Source organism: Cynoglossus semilaevis, chromosome 7, assembly GCF_000523025.1.
Source record: "Cynoglossus semilaevis isolate Cse_v1.0 chromosome 7, Cse_v1.0, whole genome shotgun sequence".
Taxonomy (NCBI): domain Eukaryota; kingdom Metazoa; phylum Chordata; class Actinopteri; order Pleuronectiformes; family Cynoglossidae; genus Cynoglossus; species Cynoglossus semilaevis.
The window spans coordinates 13605038-13623441 of NC_024313.1; the positions used below are offsets into that span (position 1 = coordinate 13605038).

The following is an 18404-nucleotide window of genomic DNA, read 5'->3' on the forward strand; positions in this document are numbered from 1 at the left end:
GATTGATTGATTGATTGATTGATTTCCCCGAGGTTAGCTAACTGTAGCCACTAACTACTAGCTAACTGCACTACTCTTATCTAACTCTTGTCCAGATCTCCTCTGCTCAGAACTTTGTCTCTAAAGAGGTTGAAGCCTCTTTGAGCGACCACTAAGTCCAGTGACCGTTGTCCTTGTCTCCTCCTCCTCCTCCTCCTCCTCCTCCTCCTCCCCCCTCTTCCTCCCTGGCTCCTAACATCTCACCCTCGGTGCGATGTCAACACTTGGACTTTGGTCTCGTCTGTTTTTGTCCTGTGTGTCTCCTTGTCTCCAAACGTGATTGTCGTCTTCTTCGTCTCTTTGGCACCATCGTGGCTGCCTCTCCGCCGCCCCCTAGAGTCCTAGAGCTTGTGCTCTACTGCCTCATCCAACTTCTCCTACGACTGTTATGCATCCTCTCCTCTTTAGTGTCCCAGTGTCCTTGTGGACAGGCTCCTCCCCCTCTGTCTCTGGATCACTTCTGTACCTGTAGCTAACTGCACACCTGGTTATTTGTCTCCTGGTCTTCTTCCCCGTCTGTCCTTGTCCTCTCAGCCTCTCCGTCAGCTCTTTGTCCCTAACCTTCTTGACTGTCTCGTCTCATGGTCGTCTCCAGCTCTGGGCTGTGAACCCACCAACTGTCACCTGACTCTGGAGGAGCCCCAGGGCAGCTTCTCGTCGCCCTGTTATCCTGAGAAATACCCCAACTCTCAGGCCTGCAGGTGGAGCCTGCGAGCTGCCGCCGGCTTCATCATCCAGCTCTCCTTCCTGGACTTTGACCTGGAGGAGGCGCCGGGCTGCATCTACGACCAGGTGGTTGTGAACACCGGCGGCGCCGACGTCCGGTTCTGCGGCCCGACGGCCAGCGGTCTGACGCTGAACTCCACGGGGAACGTGATGGAGCTGACGTTCACCTCCGACTTCAGCGTCCAGAAGAGAGGGTTCAGTGTTAGCTTCAGACACGGTAGGTCACAGACGGACGCCGCGGCTCAGGTAGAACCTGCTCCGACCCGTGGAGGACGGGTTTGTGAGGACTTGAGTTGTGGCTTCTTCTTAATGCTTCTTAGAGCGGAGCCAGGTGAAGGTGGAACAACATGAGGTTGGGGTCCAGTTCAGTGGACGTTTGCTCTGGAGAGGTTTAAAGAGTTCCATCTTCAGGGTTCTTGAGGATCAGGAACCGATCAGGAACCAAACTTTGAAGTGAAATAAGTGAAGCAGTGAAACTGAGGAGAACGTCCACAGAACGTTCTTCTTGCTCCTCCTCCTCCTCCTCCTCCGTCCTTCACTTCTTCTCCTCTTCCATCCAAATGTTTTCTTTCATTTCATCTTTGATTCTTTCATTTTCTTCTTCTTCAATTTATTCATTTTTAATCATGATTCCTGCCCCGCCCCTTCCTGTCTTTTGGCCCCACCCACCTCTAGTTGCCGTGGCACTGAGGAACCAGAAGATCCAGGTGACCGGTGGGAACGGCCAGGCCACCAGGGTGGCCGCCTCCGTTTCCATGCCAACGCTCCATCACTTCACACTGTGCTTCGAAGCCGAACGAGTTTCAGAAAAACAGGTACAAAAACTGACAGACGGAAACAAGAGAAGGAGACAAGGAGACAAGGAGACAAGGAGACAGGAGAAGGGAGCTCCAGCAGGACCCTCACAAGTCCAACCTGTTTCCTCTTCTCCCTGACAGAAAGAGTTCTTCTTCTCCTACTACGACCCGAGCGGTGAGCTCAGGTTGGCTCTGGGTTCTGCTCAGTCAGGAATGGTTCTGGTGGTGGATGGAGTTTCCTGCTCCGTCCAATCGCTGCTCTCCTCCAGTGACGTCACCTCCTCCATGAAGTCCATCTGCAGCAGCTGGACCTCCTCCTCCGGCACCGTCGCACTCTTCTTTAATGGACAGTACCAGACCAGCACCTGTACTGCCTCCAGTGGACATTCGCTACCAGCGGCTGGACAGTTCCGTTTGGGAGGTGAGGCAGACCGTTTAGCTGTTCAGCTATAGAGAAGTTTGGCTAGCTAGGCTAACTCTTATCTAACCTTAAATCTGATGTCCTCTGCTCTGTGCTCATGGGTAATTCTTTAGTAATTGTTAGCTGTGTAGCTTACCCAGGGCTAATGCTGCTGCTCTGTGGTTGGCTAATATTTAAATGGTTTCTTTTTGGTATGAACATCGTTTTTCTGTCAGTCTTTAAATCAGTGGTTTTCTCTATGAGGTTTGTTATGGCAGCGTCAATGCTGCAGAAGCTAATGATGCTAACAGGCTTCTCCCTGGTCCCAGGTCAGTTCTTCTTCAACGGTTTCATCTATAATCTGCGTCTGTGGGATTATGTGATGTCAGAGCAGCAGCTGAGGTCACTGACCTGTGACCTGACGGGAAACGTGCTGGACTGGGACAACAGTCAGTGGTCCATCCCAGCTGGTCTGGCCCAGACGGACCAGACACTCAGCTGCAGTGAGTTCACTCTGACACTAACTGACCCACTGTTGACCCGACCGACTGGTGAACCGACCGCCTGTTGACCCGACCCACTGTTGAACCGACCGACTGTTGCCCCGACCGACTGTTGACCCGCGACAACTGTTGAACCGACCGCCCGTGGACCCGACCCACTGTTGACCCGACCCACTGTTGAACCGACCGACTGTTGACCCGCGACAACTGTTGAACCGACCGCCCGTGGACCCGACCCACTGTTGACCCGACCGACTGGTGAACCGACCGCCTGTTGACCCGACCCACTGTTGAACCGACCGACTGTTGACCCGAGACAACTGTTGAACCGACCGACTGTTGACCCGAGACAACTGTTGAACCGACCGCCTGTTGACCCGACCCACTGTTGACCCGACCCACTGTTGAACCGACCGACTGTTGACCCGCGACAACTGTTGAACCGACCGACTGTTGACCCGGACCCACTAAGGTCCTTGTTACCTGCAGTCATGTGACTCTGTCACCTGTGCTTCTCTTCACAGTCTGCTTCCCTCATTGTACTCACTTAACCACTGCTGCGCCCTCTGGTGGTGAGTGCTGCTAACACGCCTGTGTATGTGCTTGTGTATGTGTGTGTATGTGATTGTGCACAGGCTAACCTAGCATCATGTTTTTGTTAAAATCACTGGTAAACTTTTAGCCAAAATACTTGTTAAAACTAGCTTAAAAAAGATAATTAACAGTTAGCCTCGAAAAATGACAAACCTGCCAGAAGAAAAACACAGAACTTAAAGTCGGCAGGAGACGATAATGAGGATGTTTCAGGAAACAGGAAACAGGGTTGGACTGAAGCAGCTAAGCTAACGCTGCTGTGACGCAAAACTAAACAAAAGGACTTTCTTCAAACAAACGTAAAAGTTTGTTTTGACAGAGTCAGAGTTTCCACACACACACACACACACACACACACACCGCAGTCCACCGCTAAGGTCTGGATCCAGGACTTTTTACAACTTCCAGGAGTTTCCACTCGTCACCACTGGAAATGTCTAAAAGTGCTGCTGACCAAACCTCACAGAGAAAAACAGAGATTTTAGGAAAGTGTTGATTCTTATCATGTGAGGAAACTTCCGTCTGATTCTTGTACCTTGCTGCATTAGTCACATTATGTTTGGGTTCACCAGCTCCGGCCTGATGTTTTTGACACTGCCCCCTCAGGTGTTTCTCCATCTGGGGACTCGTCTCTCTCCGTCAGCTGTGACGCTCCAGGACTTGGCTGTCCAGGTAAGAAAAAGAAACGCACTTCTCTGTTGGTAATGAGTCAAGGCCCTGTTTATGTCACCTCCTCCTCCTCCTCCTCCTCCTCCTTGTTTTTTTCTTTGTTTTCCATCTGATGACAAGAAACAAAGGACTTTTTTCAAATGTTTTTTTATTTTGAACTTTGAACTGATGATTGGACCAACCTTCAACCACCGACCGTCACAGATGCTGACGCTAACGTTAGCTGTGGTCACCAGAGAAAAACCAGATTAAAAACAGGTCAAAGTCCCAGCAGTAAACTGGTCCATCACTGGTCCATCACTGGTCCATCACTGGTCCATCACTGGTCCATCACTGGTCCATCACTGGTCCATCACTGGTCCATCACTGGTCCATCACTGGTCCATCACTGGTCCATCACTGGTCCATCACTGGTCCATCACTGGTCCATCACTGGTCCATCACTGGTCCATCACTGGTCCATAGCTCTATAGTCCAAGACTGATGTTGGTCTGGACTTTTTCCGACTGTTGGTCATCAGGTCGGCACTAACGCCTTGATCACATTTTATTATTAGCTAAAAAAGCTAATAGCTAGCGCCAACAACAGTTGGTCCATAAAAAAAGGCACAATTGTCAAAGTAGTAAAAAGTCTTGACGGTCTTGTTGATTGACAGGTGGATGTGGTTGCTATGACACCCAGCTCATGTTCTGATTGTTTACTTCTTTCAGTCCAACAGTCGAACAGCAACAGCGCCACCACTCTTTCATCGTCTTCTGCTAACAACGCTGCTACTAACCCCAACAGCTCACGTGGTAAGCGAAGCAGAGATGGCTGACAATGCTAACCACATGCTAACCACATGCTAACCACATGCTAATGATGTGCTGACAAAACATGATACTAATCAGACCTGCAGGTGGCGATACACAAGTCGACGTACAGCGAGGCTAAGATCAATCGTGAACCATCTTCCTTGTGGGTTTAGTCCAGGTTTTATTGGACTGTAGGGGGCGCAGTCCAGGCGTTTTGTGTGTTGTGTTTGGTCATTTCCTGTCGACAGAATTTCCCGGGAATCACAGCAGCTGCAGAACTGGGGCAAAAACAGATCAAAAGCACAAAGTGATTCCTAGAGGTGCCTGTAGGGGGAGCTGTTAAGGCATGCTTCTCCATTAAAGGTAGATGAAATCCAACCTGTACTGATCTCTTCCACTAGATCTAGGTCTAAGACAAGAACCTAGAACCAAGAGGTTTTACAGTAAAAAAAACCTCTACACAGATAGGAAGCCCCGCCCCCACAATCTCATTGGTTGATGTGCATGATGACCGGTCCAAAAACCAGTACTGAATACTGGCCTGCCCTGACGGTGGTGAGCGTAGCATGAGGTTAGTGAAAAGGTTCTCTAACTTTATAATGACCTTTGACCTCTTTGACCTGCTGAATTAGTGGAACCTCTGAAGGAGACAACGAAGACGGCGCCGTCTTTGGTGACCGCGTCTTCACCCAGGGTTAGCATCAGACGACGACGACGACGACGACACATCGTTGGGTCTCCTTCAGGTCGGGGGTCTTTGAACTCTCCAGGTCCGCCTGCCCGTGCAGACCCGTCTGTCCCTCGGCCCCACCGCCCTCGTGGCGTGAGGACCCCACTGGGCTACATTTCTACCCCTCTGACCAGACGGGGGCTGAGGAGACCAATCAGAGGAAGACGTCCAGCCCCCTCCAGGTCACCATCGGGTCCAGTGGTTTATGCCACCAAACCCACGGCAGCTGCTGGCTCCACCGCTGTCATCAAAGCCACCACCAGGTCGCCGCCTCTGATTGGACCCAGGGTGACAGCCGCGGTCGGGAACACGACGGCGGACTTTAGAGCTGGTTCAGAGAAAACCGCTGTGGATTTCCTACGTGTGACCAGTCCAACTTCACGACCCAACAACATGGAAACCCTGCCCCCCCCCCAACAGGACCTTTATCGTAGAAAAGAAGCCGTTGGGTTCAGTAAAGTTACGTCACCATTTGAAAATGTAACCAAACCTACGTCGCATCAACCGACCAACGACGTGTCCCAGACAGACTCACAGCGCCCCCCTGGGACCATACGGACTCCTACAGAACACCTGCGTCATCAGGAGTACGGTCCTGGATTCAGGAACACCACACAAACTCTTGGACACGTGACGAAACCTCCACCCAAACCAAATGAGGGCCCCCCCACATCGGTGAACATGGGACACACAGACGACGTTCCTGGACCCACCAATGCTACGCTAACTCTAGGACGTGTGACGACAACTGTGATGTCATCGCTGCCAAGTCCTCCTAAAGTCTTTGACCGCAGAGAGGAGGAGTCGGGGTCAGCAGGGGCCGCACCACCATTTGGATCATCATCGTTTCTGAGCAGAAAAAATAGACCTTCGCCACAGGGGGCACCACTGAGCGAAGGCGTGACCAAAGAGACTGTTGAACCACCAACAGATGAGCGTGGGTCAGGAGGTCACCCTGAGGGGGTGGGTGACTTCACCGACCCCCGTGGAACTTTGTTTCTTCTCCCGGTCCCTCGTATCTTACCGCCCTCTAGGGCCAGAACAGAGTATGTTGACACCAACCTGGAGCAGGGTCCAGCAGGGGACGGTGATTCTGGTGAACGGGACCAAACTGTCGAGGGACGGTTTTCGTTTCCTGAACCGCCGTCTGAGCCTCGTGTCACTTCTTCCCTCTCTTTTCTTTTCTTTCCTGTCTCTGCTTCTTCAGACGAGCCTGGTCCTCCTCAGTCCTCTAGTTCAGGTCTGTCCCAGAGCGTGGGCCAGGACGTCCAGCCGTCACGGTCTCTTCCAGTCGACCTCCAGAAAAACCTTGAAGGAACACCTGGGGTGTCGGCGACCCTCCCTGTCCTTCCTGGGCCTCAGGTGGTTCCGACCCTGGGAACCGGACCGCTGTCTGCTGAAGGCTGGTCACATTCCTCCCACTCCCCTCAGGTTGATGCACACTGGAGCTCGTTATTTCACACTGTCGGAATTCCCTCTGTCCATCAAATCAACCCCACTCCTGCTGGATCTCCCAGGGAGAACCCAGAGTCTTCTGCTCCTGAACGTGGCCCGGGTCTAATCCGGGGACCAGGATCTGGACCCTGGCCTCCAGTGCCTGAGGCTCATCCTCCCCCCATCCACCCCTCGTCGGTCCCACCGACCCCACTAGTCCTTTATTCCCAACCTCCGTGGTCTCACCTCACCCCAGTCCCCTCTGGTGTTTCCTTGTCGCCTCCTGCTGGCCACGGCGTCCAGCTAGCTTGGGTCACTCTTAGCAGTAGTGGACGGCTTCCTGGAAACAAACTCCAACCTGGATCCTCACGGTCCCTTGTCATTACCCAGGGACATGGGGACCAGGATCTCCTGAGGTCGGACCACGGTGTTCTGACCTCGGAGGATGGAAACCAGGAAACAGCGAGAGTCCAGTCGCACTCCTCGGCCAAATTTTATCCCTCAGATGTTGTTCCTAAAATTCACTCTGCAGATGATGAAGACAGTCTGGACTCTGGTCCTCAGGTGGACTCTGGTCCTCAGGTGGACCAGAGTCCGGACTCTGGTCCTCAGGTGGACCAGAGTCCGGACTCTGGTCCACCTGAGGACCAGAGTCCACCTGAGGACCAGAGTCCACCTGAGGACCAGAGTCCGGACTCTGGTCCACCTGAGGACCAGAGTCCACCTGAGGACCAGAGTCCGGACTCTGGTCCACCTGAGGACCAGAGTCCACCTGAGGACCAGAGTCCGGACTCTGGTCCTCAGGTGGACCAGAGTCTGAAGCTGGGACTGGATCTCGATCACCAGACTAAGTCCTGGTCTCACGTCACTCAAACCATTCCTCGAACAAAAGGTTCTTCTTCTTCTACCGTCAACTACCTGGAACCAAGTCTAGGTTCTGGACTCCCAGAGCTCCACCGTCCCAACAGGACAACGTCCAAGGTCAGCCCAGGGTCCAGAGTTTCCACTGTGGTCCTTCTGACCCGCTCCACTCCCACTCTGGAGGTCAACTACAGACCAGGTTCCACCTCGGCGTCTCGTCTGTCCAGTCCGGGTGGAAACCACTGGGAAAACCACCACCTCACGTCTGCTGCGCCCCCTGCTGCCATCAACAAGGACTCTAACAGTGTTGGCCTCAAAAGGAGCACAGCACCCCCTACCAGCAGACCTCCACCTGCAGATTTAGCTGCCAAAGATGTGGTGCGGTGCCAGTGTCCCGGCCGCCGCGAGGTTCCATGTCCCTGTGGACTGTGGTCAGGAAACAGTACGTCCAACAGGAAGTAGAGCTGTAGCTGTAGAGAACCAATCAGCAGTCAGCAGCTGTGACTGGACAAACTGTATTCAGTCTTAAAACCAAAGACCAGAGACGGTCTTCATGTTTGGACACCACGCTGTGGACACTTTGGTCAGTCCACAAAAGACTGACACAAAGGTTGCTATCAGCGCCACCTGCTGCCACAGCCGGTCATAGACACAGAGACTGACAGGGTCTCTGGTTCAGTTTTTGGTCTAACAGCAGGGGGCGTTCAATTGAGAAAGTGTCCACAAATTTCAAGGTGAAGAAATGGATTTTAAGACAAAATACATGAATGGATGATTGACAGGTGACTAGTCCTGGGTCTATAGTCCAACACTGGTCCTGGGTCTATAGTCCAACACTGGTCCTGGGTCTATAGTCCAACACTGGTCCTGGGTCTATAGTCCAACACTGGTCCTGGGTCTATAGTCCAACACTGGTGATGGACTCCATGATCGCTGTGGAGCTGGTGGTCGGTGTGATTCTGGTGGTTCTGGTTTCAGGAGTTCTGGATCTTTGGACCGTAGTCAGCTTTTCTTTCTGACATCTTTTTTCTTCTGTTGCAGTTCTGTATGCGACCTGGTGGTGGCACTACCTCAGTAGAAACATGGCTGTTCCTACAGTCTCTGTCTGACCTCTAACTGCTTTTACTAATTCTCAGTAACACCAGAGAAACCTGGTGGCCAAAGGGAGGAGCACAGCAGGAGACAGGAGCAACACAATAGACGTAAATATAGAAGTCTTAGCTCGGCTAGGCTAGGCTAACACAGCGGTGATGTCATAATCTAGGACGGGTCGGACTTACGTCTGGGAGACATAATGAAGGGCAGAAGTTCCCAAAGACAGTGGACGCAGCACGATCCCATGTACGACTGGTGAATGTAAAGAAAGTCGTCTTCTGCGTATATCGCCACGTGACCACGTATTTGTCCGTGCGCCGACTACTTCCTGTGCAGCTAGTTTAGACATCGTATGTCGGAAACTCATCCTTAATTTCCCAAAACGACTTCCCAAAGGATTAACAAAGTTCTGTCTGTCCAGGATGGACCAGAGCTGTAGGTGGAGGACGCTGTAGGTGGAGGACATTGTAGGTGGAGGACGTTGTAGGTGGAGGACACTGTAGGAGGAGGACGTTGTAGGTGGAGGACACTGTAGGAGGAGGACGTTGTAGGTGGAGGACACTGTAGGTGGAGGGCGTTGTAGGTGGAGGACGTTGTAGGTGGAGGACGCTGTAGGAGGAGGACGTTGTAGGTGGAGGACACTGTAGGTGGAGGACGTTGTAGGTGGAGGACACTGTAGGAGGAGGACGTTGTAGGTGGAGGATGCTGTAGGTGGAGGACGCTGTAGGAGGAGGACGTTGTAGGTGGAGGATGCTGTAGGTGGAGGACGCTGTAGGAGGAGGACGTTGTAGGTGGAGGATGCTGTAGGTGGAGGACGCTGTAGGAGGAGGACGTTGTAGGTGGAGGACGTTCGTGTGTGTGAGACGTCTTTATAGAAACCTCAGCAGCTCCACGGTCTCCTGCTGTGTGTGTGTGTGTGTGTGTGTGTGTGTGTGTGTGTGTGTGTCAGAGATAATCTCTGCCTCTGTGTTTGTAGGTGACGTTTTCTACCGTCTCCGGTTCCTGCTGGAGGTGGAGAACTCAGCGCTGTCTCAGGCCGACGTGGAGCAAACTGTGGAATTATGGGTAAGAAGACGAGTGAATGAACCAGGTTCTGAGACCAGGATCAGGCTGGAGGGTTCTCATGTTCAGGTCACTGCTGATGAAATATATCTGACCTTTGTTAGCGAGCGTGGTCATCAGTCCATGGTTGATGATGTCATCGTTGGTGAAATGTTATTTTCTGGTTTCAGCTGAAGCAGACGTTTGAGAACTGGACTCACTCTGTGTCTGTGGAAAACATCAGGTAACTGGTCCTCACTGGTCCTCACTGGTCCTCACTGGTCCTCACTGGTCCCAGAGACCAGGAGAGAGATGTTAGCATCAACTTTGGATCACCAGCTAAATTTAAGACATACATTGCTAATTGTTAGCTGAGAAGTGGAAGACGTCCAGAAATAATAAACTCAGCCTCAGGTAAAAGTTAGCCGCTACTAGCTAAGGTACTGTAATAACTGTAAGATCTGATGTAGATCTGGAAAGAGAGTGACTAACAGTTAGCCTGGATGAAGCTAAACATTAGCAGCTACATAGTCTAAATTTAATTAGCTACACGAGCTAACTCTAAGTAACACAGAAAGATCGTAAAAAGAAAACCATCATTTATCAAACCTAGCTAACAGTTCTGGCTCTGTTCCTGGTACTGGTCCCTGTCCCTCTTTGTCTCCATCAGTGTCCACTCTGGACCCGGGAGCCCAGGAGACCCCAGCAGGTGAAACAGTGCCCCCTACAGCTACTGTCTAATACAGCGCTCTTGTGTTCTGGTTTTTGGTCTGACCCTGGTGCTGTTGGTAGTTACAGGTGTGGAGTTCTGCTGGTCCACTCCCACTGGTCCAACCAGAGTCTGGGAGAAGACGCCGTGGTGACACGACTGTCCAGTCAAGAACCACTGATCGCTCCTGGACTACGGATCCAACCAGGTTCTACAGATGTCGCAAAAATTGGTGAGCTGGTACTTGTTCTGGGAGGCACAGCCTCCAGCTGCTGGTTCTTGCTACTGGTACCATTTTTCTGTCTTTTTGCTGACAGAGAACTGTCCAGAGGAGAACCCTCTTCCGTACCGATGGCCAGAGACCCGACCCACTGTGACCCGGTTTCTGCCTTGCTTCCCTAACAAGGACCAGACCACATCCAGGACCTGGTAACAACCGCATATCCATAACCTCAGCACTGCCCCCTGGTGGTGACTGTGTACACAGTAAACCTGTTGTTCCCCCCCCACGTCCACAGTCTGATCAGCCTGCAGGACTACTCCACCTACTGGTCAGCAGCAGACGTCACCAACTGCACCGACATCAACAGCATCCAGGTGTCAGCAGGTGCACGCCCAATGAGTCAAGAGCCAATCAGAGCAGAGGGTCTGAAACTGTTGAGTCACACAACTCTCTCTCTCTCTCTCTCTCTCTTTCTCTCTCTCTCTCTGTAGAAAACGCAGCAGCCGTAGCGGAGCAGCTCGCTAACATCACCAACACTGAACTGCCCAGTGAGGAGGTGAGGAACCAGATCGGTACTGAGGTACCAGATCGGTACTGAGGTACCAGATCGGTACTGTTCCACTTCTGCCCTCTGACCTCAGGTTTCCTGCAGGTTTCTAAGGTGGTGTCAAAGGTCCAGGAGCTGGTGAACGTGGCCAAGATCCAGGCGTCACTGGCCAACACCGTGGTCACCATCATCTCCAACGTGATGAGCAGCTCAGAGACGGCACTGGCCGCCACCTCGGAGAGGTAGGTCCAGATCTGAGGTAGGTCCAGATCTGAGGTAGGTCCAGACCTGAGGTAGGTTCAGATCTGGACTGTGGTAACTGAGTAGGACTACTTTAGAACCAGACCTTGTCACAGGGTTCTGGTCTGGTTTCATTGGTGGGACCTCTGAACCCCAGCAGGTGGCAGTAGTCTGACCCTGACCTTTGGTCCCTCAGAGCTCTGAAGACCATGGATGAACTGGCTCAGAAGGTGGAGTTTGAAGGAGCGTCCATCAGCCTCACCTCCAGACACCTGGCCGTGGGGATAGCGTCTCTCAACGCCTCCACCTTCAACGGCACCTCCTTCAGTGCCACGTTACCAACCAACGGCACCAACCCTCAGGTGAGTCCATTCATCTGCCTCCAGAACCGTTCTGAAGGTTCTGAAGACTGAAGTCTCCGTTTCGGTCTCAGGTGGTCTTTGCATCAGAGGACGTAGACCACCTGGCTCAGGTGAGGCTGCCGTCCTCACTGCTGTCCAGTCCGTCTCTCACAGCGTCTGACCGAGCGGCACTGTCCAGGATCAACTTCATGTTCTTCAAGAAGACCAACCTGTTCCAGGTCCGTTTCTCACCAGGTACTTCCTGTCGTGGTAGGAGAGACTCCTATTGGTCAGCTAATGTTTGTGACGTTTCAGAGTGAACAAAATGGCCGCTCCTTGAACAGCTACGTGGTGGCCAGCAGCGTGGGGAACTTCTCCATCCATGATCTGAAGGAACCTGTGGAGATCGAGATTTCTCATCTATCTGAGCAGGTCAGTGACTGGATGATGATAATCTGGATGATGATAATCTGGATGATGATAATCTGGATGATGATAATCTGAATCTGGATGATATGATAATCTGGATGATGATAATCTGGATGATGATAATCTGGATGATAATCCCAGTTCTCTTCTCTCGCCTCAGATCCCCTTTAATCCAGTCTGCACGTTCTGGGACTTTGGTCTGAACCGTGAGTGACATCATCAGAGGTTGAGCTGCTGTCATGTGACACTGAGCTCTAGAACCAGGACTGTTATATCTACGTCCAGTACCCATTCTGTCGGTACTTTTTAGTACTCTTTCAGGAGCAATTCTGAATTTGTTCTGCTCTGATCTCATCTCACAACAGCAAAACATTTTTATTTAAGATCTGAACCGGTCTGGACTGGTCTGGACCGGACTGGTCTGAACCGGTCTGGTCTGGTCTGAACCAGTCTGGACTGGTCTGGACCGGACTGGTCTGAACCGGTCTGAACCAGTCTGGACTGGTCTGAACCGGTCTGGTCTGGTCTGAACCAGTCTGGACTGGTCTGGACCGGACTGGTCTGAACCGGTCTGGTCTGGTCTGAACCAGTCTGGACTGGTCTGAACCAGTCTGGTCTGGACTGGACTGGACTGGTCTGGACTGCTCTGGACTGATCTGAACCAGTCTGGACCGGACTGGACTGGACTGATCTGAACCGGTCTGGACTGGTCTGGTCTGGTCTGTGTCAGCTGCTGGTGTAATTGTCTAATCTGTCACTAGATGGAGCTGGAGGCTGGAACGCAGACGGCTGTAGAGTTTCAGAATCCAACAGCAACAGAACTCTGTGTCTGTGTGATCACATGACACACTTCGGCGTCCTCATGGTACTGACCCTGTGTCTGTGTGTGTGTGTGTGTGTTCATGTACATAAACCCAGTGGTTTCCAATCTCTGGGCCGTGTCCTCATTGGTCTGTGGGACAGTGACAGGCAGAAAAATCATCATAGTCTTCCACTAGGTGGCAGTAAAAACAGAAAAAGTTCCTTCAATTTCCTGTGAGTCAGTGTTGTGTTCAACTAAACAGGACGTGGGTTCATATTGAAACTCTACTCTTTGGTACAAAGACTGTACCAACACTTCAGATGACATTCTCCTGGGGTGAAGGTTGAGAAACACTCCGCACCTAGTGTGTTTCTTACATTGTCTCTTATCTCTTTCGCCCCCTGCAGGACATTTCCGGTGTTTCAGCTCACATCGACGCAAAAAACAACAGAATCCTGACCTTCATCACTTACATCGGCTGCGGCGTCTCCGCTATTTTCTCTGCTGTCACACTGCTAACGTACATCGCATTTGAGTGAGTGACACGTTTGTGAACTTTACCTCACCAGGGGGCAGCGGTGGACAAGCTGATCTGTGAGGTTCTTCTTTGTGTCCCACAGGAAAATCCGCCGCGACTATCCGTCTAAGATCCTGATGAACCTGAGCGCCTCGCTGCTCTTCCTCAACATGTGCTTCCTGCTGGACGGCTGGTTGGCCAGTCTGGACTCCCAGTGGCTGTGTCTGTCCGTGGCCGTCTCCTTGCACTACTTCCTGCTCACCTCCTTCACCTGGATGGGCCTGGAGTCGGTGCACATGTACATCGCTCTGGTCAAGGTCTTCAACACCTACATCCGCAGATACATCCTCAAGTTCTGCCTGCTGGGCTGGGGTCAGTCGTCCACATGGGCCAAAGGGGAAAAAAACAGTGTTGTAGCTACCGGCTAAATGCTAGCATAGAAAAAGAAAAGACGATGGCTGTAATTATGGGATGTGTGTCCGTGGTCGTAGGACTCCCTGCTCTGGTGGTTGGAGTGGTGGTGGCCGTGGACAAAGAGTCGTATGGACTCCAGGAGTACGGACGGGAGGAGTCTGGAGAGGCCTCGTCGGAACTGTGAGTCCTGACGAAACAGGAAGTTCAACCACACTCACAGGAAGTCCCTCGGGACGCTGACGGGGTTCTGCTGTGGTGGTTCTCCTCAGGTGCTGGATCCAGAACCAGGTGGTTTTCTACGTCACCTGCGTCTCGTACTTCTGTCTCGTCTTTCTGCTCAACGTGGCCATGTTCATCGTGGTGATGCTGCAGATCTGTGGACGCAACGGAAAACGCAGCAACCGCACGCTGCGGGAGGAGGTCAGAGGTCACTGTTTAAGACCATACACATGGAAACGCTATCTCTGTGGCTAACTGGCTAAAAGTTAAACTGAAAAGACAAGGGTGAGGTCCAGAGCTAACTGTTAGCAAAAAGCCAGCTAAGTCGTAAAGCTACATTTGGTAAAAGGCTAATGGTGGTCTCAGTGAAATGAAGGAGATTTTCTTCTAAATAAAAACAGCAACGGTTCTGAATGGCTCTAACGTCTCTTCTTGACTCTTGTTAACGTTCTGTGTTGGTCCAGATTCTTAGGAACCTCCGCAGCGTGGTTAGCCTCACCTTTCTGCTTGGGATGACCTGGGGATTCGCTCTGTTTGCCTGGGGGCCCGTGAGCCTCGCTTTTATCTACCTGTTTGCCATCTTCAACTCACTGCAAGGTACGCTAGCCTTTGTCAGCCAGTGTTAGCCTTGACACATATTGCTACTGTACACTAGCCTGTGTATGCTAATATAGGCTAGGCTAAAATAGCTTTCATAGGCTAGTCTGGCAATAGTAGATAGCATAGTAGTACTTAGCAGCTAATCTTGTAGTTGCATGCTAACCTTTGCCTTTACATTCTAGTCAACGGAAAGAGAGCTGCTTGCTAACATTAAGCTATTATTAAAGAGTTAAGGCTAATGTACTCCTGAAGCTCCTCCCCTTCCTCCCCCTCAGGTCTCTTCATCTTCATCTTCCACTGTGCACTGAAAGAAAATGTCCAGAAACAGTGGAGGAGACATTTGTGCTGCGGACGATTCAAACTGTCTGAAAACTCAGGTACACGTCCTTCCAGTCTGTCTGTCCTCCAGTCTGTCCCTGACTTTGACCTTTGACCCTTTGGGTTTGTTGATCAGACTGGAGTAAGACTGCGACCAATAACACTAAGAAGGTGAGTTCAGACCTGGGGAAGTCTCTGTCCTCTGGCTCCTTCAGCACCAGCGCCACCAACTGGACATCCAAGGCTAAGGCAACACTGAATCCATTCAGCAAACGACACAGCGGTACAGGTGAAGACACACACCCTGCCCCCCCACACATCTACATGAACTGTGGAATCAGCTTCAGATGTTTCATTACAAGAAGGTCATTTTAGAAGAAACCAAACATTCACAAAAATCTCTCAAAAAAGTCTCTGTGAGGTCATTTCCTGTCTCTCTGGGGTCATTTCCTGTCTCTGTGAGGTCAGTTTCTGTGAGGTCATTTCCTGACTCTGTGAGGTCATTTCCTGTCTCTGTGAGGTCATTTCCTGTCTCTGATGCACAGTCTGGCGTCTCTCAGGTCTCCTTTGATTTAATTTACATCTTTGAAGTCATTTCCTGTCGCTGTGATGTCACTTCCTGTCACATGACGCTCACCTTCTGTATCTACCTGTTTTCAAATGTACAGAAATCTCTTCCAATCATTAGCAGCAGCAGAAAACTGACAGGTAAAACCAAAGCTGATTGGCTGATTGACTTCCTGCTTCCAGCATCACATGATCTGCTCTGCGATTCCCAGAACACTCCTGGTCAACGTGGTCTTTGGACCTAAATTCTTGATGCCACATGTTGATTGGAGACCGTTGATTGGACCACTTTGTTGGCTGATGTTTTGGGAAAGCGGCCGTTGTGGTGATTGTTTGGTCACTGTGATGTCAAAGGGCCACGCCCTCTTGTTACCAGCCTGTTAGCTCTGAGGGGCAAATGGTCCCGCCTCCCAGAGCCTTCCAGTCTGCAACAAGGATAAAAACTGCATCCACGCTACCTATTGTGTTAGCCATGTTAGCAGACTAATGCAGCAACATTACTCTGCTAACTCCTGTAACTCTACTAGGCTAATGGTGTGATGTGAACAAGCTAATACTGTCAGGTCAGCAAGCTAATGCTGCGGGATTAGCCTGCTGTCACCACAGCAGGCTAACGGTGTGGTGTTAGCAGCTGGCCCTGACATTGTTAGGCTAACGTTAGCCTGCTAATAACAAGGCTGTGGCAAGTGCACAAGTCGGAGTGAAGTGTGTTTTGTTTTGGGTTACTGCGCGACGATGATGTCATCACACATGACATCATCAGGTGTTCTAAACTGGACGTAGTCTTCGGGTCCAAACAAAGTTCCACCAATCAGGAAGAACCAAAACCAGACCAGTCCAGAAACATGTCCCTGGGATCCAGGATCTCATCGACTGATTACAAATGTTGGCAGCTACATCTATTCACAGTATCAGTGTCGCCCCCTGGAGGCGGACAGTTACCTTCTCAGCTACCCTAAAAAGACTACGTCCGTTTTCCTTTGCACCACGTTCTGGTTTGGACCTGTGGTACTAACAAAAACTGGACCAGAACATGTTTGGGTCTGAGCTCCGACACCGGTCTCTGTCTCCTGTCCTCAGATCGAAGTTACTCCAAAGATCCTGGACCCAGGTGCTCGTCCTCGTGTCGGTCTTCGTCAGAGGTGGATCCTAACTCCTCGTCCTCCATCCTTCCTGTCAGCCAGGTGATCAACAAGGTCAAAGGTTACTGCTCCACCCGCTCCGAGAACTTCTACAAGAACATCATCATGTCCGACAGCTTCGCCCACAGCACCAGGTTCTAGGATTGGTCTCCAGGGAGAACACGCCGTGATTCAACGTGGAACTGGACCAAATATCTGATCGTCTTGTTGTTTCCCCAAAGGTTTAGTTTCCTTCTTCAAAAGTTCTGGAACTTTCCAAAATTGTAACGCTAAATGTGAGCTCTGTCATTGGAGGAGAGCTTCTGGGGTTCTGATCTCTGGAGGCCTGTATGTCCAGTGTAGAACGTCCCAGATGTTTCCCCAAGTCCAAACGTTGTCTCCTCCGGGACAACGTTCTCAGCCAGGCGTCTGTCTGGACAAAACAACGTTCCACTCCGAGGTGTTTCATTGGTCCAGCCCGTTGTCACCATGGGACCAAAACTACAACACGGTCCAGGCTAACGTGGAGCGGTCCAGGCTAACGTGGAGCGGTCCATGCTAACGTGGAGCAGTCCATGCTAACGTGTAGCGGTCCATGCTAACCCTGTTGCTCTCTCCTAAATGAGTTGAAGTTTGTTAGCAGGAGTGTAGTTTGGAGTCAAACCAAATGCTAATGTTAGCGTTGAAGTTCCTGCACAAAGGCACAAATCATGTGACACTGGATCATCACTGGAAAAGAGAAATAATTATTTTACAATAACACACACACACACACACACACACACTGGTGTACAGTTCTTTTTAATTTAATCATTTTTTTTCTGTAACTTTGATCAAAGTCTGACTTTTTTTTATCACTGATATAAAACTGTTGTTGTTGTTGTGGTGGGGGTGGTGGTGATGATGTGATGATGTCACAGTGATATTGTTTATTTGTTTGCTTTTTGTTTGTGAAGTTTTCTCCACATTAAAGGGAATTTCAAGACCTGCACCGTGACTGTGCTTTTATTTAAGTTTCATGGACCTGACAGGTAGAACTGTTGTAAGGTCCAGGACCAGACCAGGGTCCAGGACCAGAACAGGGTCCAGGACCAGAACAGGGTCCAGGACCAGAACAGGGTCCAGGACCAGAACAGGGCCAGAACAGGGTCCAGACCAGAACAGGGTCCAGGACCAGAACAGGGTCCAGGACCAGAACAGGGTCCAGGGTCTGTCCAACCTGGTTGTCATGGCAGCCGTTTGTTCTTCAGATCAACAGGAGGTTGTTGTCTCGTTGTTGTCTCGTTGTTGGTAGACTGTGTGATGTGGTGACGTCTCCAGCAGAGAAGGAAAAAAACACTTCCTGGACGGAAGAAACCTCAGTCAGAAAAGTGCTGTGGGTTCATTATACAAGTCTGGATGGAAGTGAGTGGAGCCAGCTGTGTGTGTGTGTGTGTGTGTGTGTGTGTGTGTGTGTGTGTCCTGCAGCATCTCTTTACTTTAACTATATCCTGTTTTTTCTCCACACGATGCTAATAAAAAAGACAGGTTTAAGGCTAAAAATAACCAGGTTAAAGATCAGACCAGGTTTTTGGGGAAACCCTATAAAAGCCCCCTGCTGCCCCGTGTCTGTGTGGCACATGTTCGGATCGTCCTCGTTAAACTGCTGCAGAGCGACGCCTGGACCACAGCCCC

At 51.0% G+C, this 18404-nt stretch overlaps 1 protein-coding gene across 8 annotated transcripts in view; it reads left to right on the plus strand.

Annotated features, from left to right (window-relative positions):
- adgrg6 (adhesion G protein-coupled receptor G6) overlaps nucleotides 1-17463 on the plus strand; it is a 23589-nt gene extending 6126 nt beyond the window's left edge. Inside the window, exons 3-31 of one of the 8 annotated variants that reach the window (XR_003050045.1) lie at nucleotides 635-982; nucleotides 1441-1580; nucleotides 1704-1983; nucleotides 2292-2465; nucleotides 2990-3037; nucleotides 3666-3731; nucleotides 4439-4522; nucleotides 9619-9707; nucleotides 9875-9927; nucleotides 10354-10392; nucleotides 10476-10624; nucleotides 10710-10821; nucleotides 10911-10999; nucleotides 11107-11171; nucleotides 11268-11404; nucleotides 11599-11764; nucleotides 11836-11982; nucleotides 12059-12175; nucleotides 12333-12378; nucleotides 12934-13037; nucleotides 13382-13509; nucleotides 13595-13863; nucleotides 13983-14085; nucleotides 14175-14325; nucleotides 14589-14721; nucleotides 15000-15101; nucleotides 15179-15602; nucleotides 15711-15750; nucleotides 16690-16783. Coding sequence is in view for 7 of the 8 variants with exons in the window: in XM_025056712.1 (XP_024912480.1) it covers nucleotides 635-982; nucleotides 1441-1580; nucleotides 1704-1983; nucleotides 2292-2465; nucleotides 2990-3037; nucleotides 3666-3731; nucleotides 4439-4522; nucleotides 9619-9707; nucleotides 9875-9927; nucleotides 10354-10392; nucleotides 10476-10624; nucleotides 10710-10821; nucleotides 10911-10999; nucleotides 11107-11171; nucleotides 11268-11404; nucleotides 11599-11764; nucleotides 11836-11982; nucleotides 12059-12175; nucleotides 12333-12378; nucleotides 12934-13037; nucleotides 13382-13509; nucleotides 13595-13863; nucleotides 13983-14085; nucleotides 14175-14325; nucleotides 14589-14721; nucleotides 15000-15101; nucleotides 15179-15331; nucleotides 16690-16892 (3695 nt within the window). In the remaining variant the exon portion in view is untranslated. Of the gene's footprint in view, nucleotides 1-634; nucleotides 983-1440; nucleotides 1581-1703; nucleotides 1984-2291; nucleotides 2466-2989; nucleotides 3038-3665; nucleotides 3732-4438; nucleotides 4523-9618; nucleotides 9708-9874; nucleotides 9928-10353; nucleotides 10393-10475; nucleotides 10625-10709; nucleotides 10822-10910; nucleotides 11000-11106; nucleotides 11172-11267; nucleotides 11405-11598; nucleotides 11765-11835; nucleotides 11983-12058; nucleotides 12176-12332; nucleotides 12379-12933; nucleotides 13038-13381; nucleotides 13510-13594; nucleotides 13864-13982; nucleotides 14086-14174; nucleotides 14326-14588; nucleotides 14722-14999; nucleotides 15102-15178; nucleotides 15603-15710; nucleotides 15751-16689 lie in introns of all 8 variants that reach the window. The other 7 variants (XM_025056715.1, XM_025056712.1, XM_025056713.1 and 4 more) reach the window with 7 other exon arrangements.
- Nucleotides 17464-18404: the final 941 nt, after the last annotated feature.